Source organism: Diabrotica virgifera, chromosome 3, assembly GCF_917563875.1.
Source record: "Diabrotica virgifera virgifera chromosome 3, PGI_DIABVI_V3a".
NCBI classification, from domain to species: domain Eukaryota; kingdom Metazoa; phylum Arthropoda; class Insecta; order Coleoptera; family Chrysomelidae; genus Diabrotica; species Diabrotica virgifera.
The window spans coordinates 133,071,244-133,080,543 of record NC_065445.1 but is presented as its reverse complement, the minus strand read 5'-3'; the positions used below and the strand labels follow the sequence as shown (position 1 = coordinate 133,080,543).

At 35.4% G+C, this 9,300-nt stretch overlaps 1 protein-coding gene across 1 annotated transcript in view; it reads right to left on the bottom strand.

Annotated features, from left to right (window-relative positions):
• Positions 1 to 2,276: 2,276 nt before the first annotated feature.
• Positions 2,277 to 9,300, bottom strand: part of LOC114336387 (RWD domain-containing protein 4) — a 48,249-nt gene continuing 41,225 nt past the window's right edge. Inside the window, exon 4 of the mRNA XM_028286746.2 lies at positions 2,277 to 2,498. Within this exon, the coding sequence (XP_028142547.1) occupies positions 2,334 to 2,498 (165 nt within the window). The 3' untranslated portion in view covers positions 2,277 to 2,333. The remainder of the gene's footprint in view (positions 2,499 to 9,300) is intronic.

Sequence of the window (9,300 nt, the reverse complement as noted above, 5' to 3'; positions counted from 1 at the left end):
AATTTAATCGTTTTAATGTTCGATTACAAGTTATTTTTGATAAAATCGGCATCACCGCGTTAAAAACTGTCATAATAACTGGGGAGCAGACTTTCTATATGCATTTTGTCCATTTTTTCAAATTTCCAACCAAAGATGGCATCGCAAACTATATGTATAGAGCCACCATTTTGTGCCACGAAAGACGTTCTAAGTGTATTCTATTGTCTTCAAATTAAATGAAAAAAAAATACCTTGGACTTTCTATGTGCTGTATGTCCATTGACGGAAGACGAACTAACCGAAGTTTGTCCGTGCGCTGTGGACTAATTGCGATTTGTTTGTCGTTGGCGATCGTTGTCGTTGCATAGTAGTAGGTATCTGTAGTGTTTAATAATAAGTTAAACAACTTGGCAGAGACTGGTGGATTGTTTATGACATAAAAACTGCATTAACCTCTTTAAAAAATTGAAGGTATCAGTGTTGCCAAACGAATTATTATTAAGAGATCACAAAACGACAAGAATATTTTGCTTAAGACCGAGCTGTTTTACAGAAATAATAATCCATTCAAACAATTCTAAACGTTATTGAAACGTTAAAAAGAAGGTTTTTACTTTACATTTACCTGCTGTAGAAAAATTAAATAAACCAAAAAAATCTTAGTGGAACTGTCAGGGGCGAACTGGGTCAACGATCCTGAACTAACAAGGTTACAACCAATTCTTTCTGACACTGGTTACCAAAATGAAAATCGAGCTAACCTCGGTGAAACTAAGGATGACGACGTTATCGAAGGAACTGAGTGCTACGATTGCAATGATGACCATGGGGACATGTAAAATGCCATTATTGTTCATTTAATTTTTATACATTATTTTGTATTTAAAAATTAAAGACTATTTTTATGAAGCTACTTGAGTTTTTTACATCGTTACTACCAAAAGTCGTTCATACCGCTTTGTGTAGACAATCAAAAAGCGTTTTCTCCTAGGATGACAATCTAAATGCAGTTTGTCCAACAATTTTTTCAAGTTTTTTGGGACATTATCAATACTAGATTTTTGGCATATGGGTATAATATCTGCATGATTTTTTATCCACATTTTAGGTATATCAGTTTTTCTTTTAATTTATTGCCAAACGCGTAGCAGTTTTTCTCGATTTGCCAAAATTACAAAAAATGGACAAAATGCATTTAGAGAATCTGCTCCTCAACTGCATTGCATATGTTCCCTATACTGTAAAGTCAAGGTGGGACGGACTATAGAATGTATATATTCAGATGCACCCCCCTACACATTATCCTAACGGCGCACATTAATGGATAAACGGGAAGATATCTAGTATTTTTTTCTCCAATATGGTGGTGCCCCCTTTGGCAAATTGTTTATCGTTTTTCTTTGTTTTGTGTATTCAATGCTTGCGGTTTAGTTCTAGTAGCTATAATGTCCTAATTTTTCTTCTTTTCAACTTTTCTTTTGTTTATGTGAAAGTAAGAATGCAGTGAGAACTACCTCCACATCTTTTTAGATTTTAAGCAATGCAGCCTCGTTAATTTTGTGTACCTCAAACACTGTCCATCGTTTGTTGTATTTCAACACTGCCAGTAGAGGGCTTGTCTAATGGGGGACGACACTAATTTGCATATTATGGCGCATCTAGAAATTGTCTAGGAATCGTCTTTAACGCATTGCGTGCGGGTGTCTGATACTCAGAGAGACTTAAGACGTATACCAATGACTGACAAAAAAATACATATGAAGGGTCAGAGGGAAAAACGATAAATGTCAATTTTTAGTAATTTTCCGATTTTTGTGCAATCTCTTAGCTTAGAAAGAGTACTATCAACCAGTAAATGGCCAAGGTGAAATAAAGATGATAATCGTCTTAAAATCGCGTCACAAGATTGGACGCAAGGGGGAAAACAATGAATATGTAACTTTGTTTCTCATTTTACCGAAAATGCTTGCAGATAGACATTCATCGTCATTCCCCCTGACCCTTCATATTTAAAATGTGTATAATCAATGGCATACATGTGCGTCGTCCGGCATACATGAAACATGAAAGGCATCATGTGGCTCACATGTATGCCATCCGCACGGAACGTGTTAAAGTTGGTGATTGGTTACTGACACTTGAAATTGTTCTTGAGTATTTAAATTTAAAGAAACTTATAATTTTAAATTTTTAATTTTAAAGAAACTATAAATTTAAAGAAACAATAATATGCAAATTAGTGACTTCCCAAATGACGGAACCTATACAAGAACTTGTATATGAAAAAAAAAATCTAGAAAAACAACAAATTTTATTTAAATATGATAACATCATATAAAATAAATAGCACTTTATGAAATAGGTTGCTCTTCTTTAGGGCCAGTTTGAGATAAATGTTTTACAATATCCATCCAATTCCATCCTCTTGGTTTTTCCCCTTTGGCATCTACTCTGTTCCATTGCCTCCTCTTTTGCGCTTTGGTTAGTTGTTCCTTTTTTTCTTTCCTTAGATTTTCCTAGAAAACAAGTTAAATTTTGAAATTTTTTTTAAACATAAACGTGTAAATACCAGAAATGTAAACAACTTTAATTCCAATTTATGTTTAAAAGAATAATGCCATGCTAAGTAACTTACGTGGCCTTACATGTTATAGACATAGACAACGTTTGTCTATGTCTTAAAACTTAGGACTTACGAATAATAACAAACGATATAGATAATAACAAACGTAATAAATAACGAACCCAATCAAGAAATTGAAATCAGGAGAGGAGTTAGGCAGGGATGTATTATGTCTCCCTTACTATTTAATGTATATAGTGAAGCCATTTTTGAAGAAGCACTACTTTCTCGAAGTGAAGGAATAATAATTAATGGAAGATCTATTAACAACATAAGATATGCTGATGACACCGTGATTATGGCAAGCTCTTTTGAACAACTCCAATTACTGCTAAACAAAACAAACAGTTTCTGTGAAAAATATGGACTAAAAATGCATATAAAAAAGACCAAATACATGATAATAACAAAGAAAACAAATATACAAACAAACATACATTTGGGAAGTGTACCGATAGAAAGGTTGATAAATACAAATACCTAGGAACCTGGATATCAGACAATAATGATCAAACAACAGAAATAAGGGCTATGATAGAAATAGCAAGAAATGAATTTATAAAAATGAAAACAATTCTCTGTAACAAAGACCTTCGATTAGAACTGAGAGTAAGAGCTTTGAGATGCTACAGGTTTTCAATACTGCAATATGGACTTGAAAGCTGGACATTGAAGCAAGAACACATAAATGAGCTACAGTCCTTTGAAATGTGGTGTTACAGGAGGATGCTTAGAATAGCATGGACACAGAAAAAAACTAATGAAAGTATTGCAAGAAATGGACAAAGAATACGAAATTATAAACACAATAAAAATAAAAAAGTTACAATATCTGGGACAGGTAATGAGGGGACAGCGATATGAACTGCTAAGACTGATTACACAGGGAAAGATAAGAGTAGGAAGGAGTATAGGAAGAAGGAGAGTGTCATGGTTGAAGAATTTAAGGGACAGGTTTAAATGCAGTTCTATAGGACTCTTCAGAGCAGCGGTAGGTAGAGTAAAGATAGTGATGATGATATCTAACTTCCGATTGGGAGACGGTACTTAAAGAAGAAGAAGTAACTTACATAACATAAGATTTAAAAAACCTAGATACAGTCGGAAAAAATGAAAGATTACCCATGAACGATCATATCAAGCACATATTTTGTATTTGCTATCTTTTTCTATAAATATCAAACGAGAGCTATAGATCCAGATTTAGCCATACGGCTCACACTCCCTCTGAGGGGAAAATTGACTCATCCCAGATACCTTAGTATCAAAAGGATTGAGCTCTGGTGGGATTCTTTCCGTGTTATCGAGCCCTAGGTGACTTGGTATGCAGGTGTATCTCCCAAAAATTTTCGTACACATCTGGCAGTTACAAGTAGTACAGCTTTCTGCATGGTCTTGTAAAGATGTTCATTTAGACCCAGCTTTTTTATGCTTTCGAGGAGGTTCTTTGAAATCACTCCAGTAGCAGACATAATAATAGGTATCGTCTGGGTACTTTGCATTCTCCATTGTCTTCTTATTTGAATTTCCAGATCTCTGTACTTGGAGATCTTTTCCGTAAATTTACTACGTAGATTATTGTTGTTAGGTATCGCCACATCAATTAGTGTTATTTGTCTTGTTAACTTATTAACTAGTATGAGATCTGGTCTATTATGTGCCACTGTTTGGTCTGTGAGTACAGTGCAGTCCCAGTATAGCTTGTAGTTGCCATCCTCATACTCTCAGGGACGTATTGATAATATGGGAGATGGTCCGTTTGGAGAAGTCCCAGCTTGATAGCTATCTCTTGATGAAGGATTTTTCCCACTGCGTCATGCCGTCTTGTACTCAGTTGCAGCAAATGCCTGGCAGCCCCCTGTAAGATGTTGGATGGTTTCTTGGGTTTGACATCCATACCGGCATTTGTCATTTTGGAACTGAGGGTCTTTGACGATATATTTCAGGTAATTTTTGGTTGGTATAACCTGATCCTGAATGGCCAGTAATGAACCTTCTGTTTCAGGGAACATCTTTCCTGATGTCAACCAATAGTTCGACGCTGTATTGTCGACATAGTCTTGGCTGACCTCATTGGGATGTCGCCCGTGCAGAAGTTTACCCATCCAGGTGCGCATTTTTTAGGTGGTTTATGCGCATTTCTGGTTCCCTCAGTGTGATCGGTGTTGTGTCATCTACTGCGCAAATAGCGCGATGTAGAGTAGATGTCTCAGCCTGCAACTGAAAATAAGTTCTTAAATTAGCAGTTTGTTTATCTAATTGTTCACCTATATCCATAAGTCCTCTTCCTCCTAAATTCCATGGTAATGTCGTTCTTTCTACTGCACTTCGAGGATAGTGTTTTTGTGCCTTTGTGAGGTGTGTTCTTACTTGTCGCTGAAGATGTCCGTTTTTGTCCACTTAACAATGCCAAATGAATAGCTAAGCGCGGAACATGCGTAGGTGTTTAGAGCCTTAAACAAATTTCTCCTGTTAAGGTGTGAGCGAAGCAGCTGTTTTACCCTTCGTATAAACTCCGTAGTTATCTCAGTTTTCATTTGCTTACGGTCAATTTTCTGCGCTTGCTTTACTCCAAGATATTTATACATATCGTTTTCACCCATGGCCTCGATGCTCTTTTCTTCTGAATATATTTAAAATACGGCACTTGTCTAGTCCGAAGTGCATACTAATATCATTAGAAAAAGATTCTACAGTTTTTAGCATTTCATCGAGTTGGTTTCGAGTGGAAGCCATTAATTTCAAATCATCCATATAGATGATTAAGCTTCGCCACCACATTGTTGGTATTTTTGATGCTAAAACCTGCGTCAGTGGAGTTCAATAGCTGAGATAGTGGGTTCATAGCTAGACAGAATCACAGAGGACTCAACGAATCTCCTTGAAACAGACCCCGGCTGATTGCGATATTTTCAGTTTCGATGTTATTTTCACCAGGTATTTGAAGGTGAATTCTAGTCCTACACTCTGTCATTATATGCTTTAAGCGAACGGCTCCACGGGCGACAAATTTAGGCCAGCAATAGCAGTAAAATGAAGAGTGATAAATGAAATCAACAGCGATAATACTGGGCGGCTCCACGATGCTGTAAACTGTCGCTCAAGATTGGAAAAAGACGCGTCGTCAAGGTCATGTAGCAGACGGATGCCCGTCTGCAGTGCATCCCTTGTAGGCCCGTTATCGCCGGCCCTCAGCCCTGCATGGAGCCACTACAAGACGAAGATGCGGCGCTATGCACGTTGTAAATTGTCGCTCTCGTGGAGCCATAATTTTACAGCTGTTCTTCCGCCGTAATTTTACTGCTACTGTAACGGTCCACCCGTTATATTATCATTTTTAGCGCTGTAATTATTTTTAAAAAAATAATTATTTTCTCTTGACCTCCCATTTAAATTCTTTAATTTATCGTAAAGGACTTCTCATGTGACGTCACACTGTACGGAACATAGTTGTTGAACCGTTCCTTGTCGTTTAATTCGTGTTCCGTGAGAGTTTGACGTTTTCCTCGCTGACTGTGGGAGGAATGAGAGGCACTTGGCCGGTGGCTGCGAGGTTGACAGGTTGGTGTTGGTGGTTAGTACCGTAAATGGCGGTTAATTTCTTCGAAATTAATTTTTATTTCAACTAAGTTTGGAAGTATAGTAAAAAGTTACCACCACTTGTTTCCTGGAGTACGGGTTTCCTGGAGTAAGGATGGGAGTACCATCAGTGGAAGAGGAATAAAAAAATTAACCGGTAAATCGTTTTTTCTACTAATGTTTTTTAGTTAACCTTGAATATATGAAATAGTTGGTTCATTGTTAAATGTTCTTAGCCAGTCCCTTAGGTGAAGGATGTAGATTATTTCGATCTTTATATTATCTTTATATCGATCTTTATATTAATGGGGTTTTTGGTTTTACATAACCAAACATTTTTGAAGTCCTCAAATTAATATTGGAAATAATTACCATTTCTCTGTACGTTTTAAACCGATTGAACATCCAATATATCTATAAATTTTCATGTCCAATATATCTATAAATTGTCATGTAACTATCTTTGTCTGGTTCAATACCATTTCATTAAGGTATATAAAATGTATGTAGATGGCTATTACTATCTTAATCTCATGTTATTTCAGATAAGTCATATTTTATATTCCTATTTCAAATGCAATGCCATTATTTGTTCATGTTTTCAAACTCAAAATAGTTCAAGGTTACCTGAGATTAGTTTTTGTTCCATTTTTAATGGTTGTTTTTTTATGTTATTGCTTCTAAAAAGTTTTCCTCGATTATTTCTTCTTCTCTTTACTTTTGTTTACCGGTTTATATGAGAAATCAAACGAAGTATATGTTTTTAGCCGTTTGGAAGAAAACTAACCCTCATGTGATGTCGTACCCACCTTGACTACCTAGGGAAGCCACCTTGACCTTATTGCAGCTACCGCCAAGTCAAACTGGGAGTATGTTTTGGGAACAAGCTTTTTGGGGGACATTCCAGCTCCTTTTCGTCCTGCCACCTGGGCCTACGGGGGGCATGGAGGTGCATCATAGTGATGCTCATTTTCTAGGATGCAACCGCAACCTCGTTTGGGAACATTTAGTGAGGAGTTTTAGTAACTATTGGTTTTTTTTATATTTCAGACTATCTGTTAAATACACTATGTTTTTTTCCAGATTTAGGTTACCTCTGTTTTTTTTGACATATGTATTTGTATATTAGATTATTTGGTTCCCAAACTTTGTATCTACGGTAACTTCTTGTGCACAGGAATAAGCCTAGAGAAAATTAGGTTTTTAATACTTTATTATTGCTTTGATATTGGTTTATGTAATTCGGGTAAATTTATTTTGTAACATTACTTGCTTGTTTCCCAAATATTGTATTTATTCGCTTTATTTCGTTTGTTCGGTTACTTCGTCGTTACTTTATTTCATTGCATTTGCTCGGTTAATTTAGGTCATTTTGTCGGTATTTTTCTTAACTTCACTTCTATAACGTTTATTCATTTGTATATTTAATTTTGCTTTATTCAGTATTGTATTTTCTCTTAGTGAGGCTTGGGCCTATTTATTTGTATTATTTTCATCTTCGTCGGTTTCCTTTAGTTGTACGTAGCAGGCGTACTATAACCATTTGGTAGAAGACTTATGTAATTTTGTACCCTATATGTTAGTAAGAGGTACTTATATTTAAGTTTGTAACAGATAACATTATTGTTGTTATCTTTAAAAGATATATATCTTCTTGTATAACTTATGTCATTTTAGAGTCACAGCATAATATGAACTTGCTTAACTCAGAGATTGTTAAAAATCTGGTAGTTATTTTTAATAAATATGTTTATTTATTTTGTATATCATTTATTTTTATTATTCCTTTATGTTCATTATTACAGGTTTGATATATTTAATATCTGACAGCAGTATAAGATACCTGGGAGAATGATCGAAGATCATTTTCATGGCGCCCATGATTTGTTAGATTTATTTATCTTGTTCGTCTTTAGAAATTATTCATCTTCATTCCTCTTCAGTACATTATTCTTATTTTATTATTTCATATTTTAGTCATTATTACTATCTACATAGAGCTACTGTTCTTCGACAGGCATGCAAACGAGCCGTATCCATCCTTGAGTGTCAAGTTGCTCTCTTGCATCTATAGCTAGCCAACTCTATTCAGTTTGCCTCTGTCTCTTCCCACGTCTACTTATTATCCCTTCTAATTCCCCTTTCTTCAGTACTACTGCAAAGTAGTATTTTTTATTTTTCCTACTTCGGCTCAACCGCTGAAGCCCCTTCATTTTTATTTTCATAAGAGGCCCCAACTAGTTACCTTAGTCTTTTCTTTTCTTCTTTTTTTTTCCTTACTTCTGTTGGAGTATATCTTTCTTTTTACTTTCACTCCAACAGAAGTTTTCTTATTTTTGTTACACTGGCGCCCAACGTGGGGCGATGAATTTGCAGTTTTATTTAAAATTGGTTGCCTGTTCTCGTCAATTTTTTTTTCCTATCACTTATCATTTTTTTTTTCTTCCTATTATTTATCATAGTGCCATAGACCTTGTAAGTTCACTATTCATTCTGTTTTCTTTCTTACTTATTCTTATATTAGTACCTTATCTGTGTCTGGTTATTCTCATACATCTGTTGTAGCAACATGCTATAGTTCGCGAATACCAGCATGAATTAAGTTATGTATTTTCTAGAATACTTTAGTCAATACACTTTAGGTATTTATCTTACCTTTGATTTAGTTTGGTTACATCTCTGTTACTTAGTCTGTTAGTAATTTTTTTCTGACTTATTTTGGATTACTTAGTTCAGATAGGTTCATATTACCGGATGAGGGTGTATGTAGACCTAATTTATTTATTTTGTTCAGTATTAGTTACCATTGGATCCAATAATTTAGTTTATTTAGTATTAGTAAGAATTGGTCCATAAATTTGCCTGATCGTTCTTCTTTGGATATACTCCTATATAAATCTGGTGTCCATTGATAGTCCGATTCTGGATAAGTGTCCGATTCTTCATTTATTTTGTGTATTTAGTTGGATAGGTTCGTATTACCGGATGTGGGTGTACGTAGACCTGATCTGTTATGTGGTTTAGTATTGGTGTGAATTGGTCCATAAATTTGCCTGGTCGTTCTTCTTTGGATATGCCTTTTATGAATCTGGTGTCCACTGATAGTTCGACTTTGG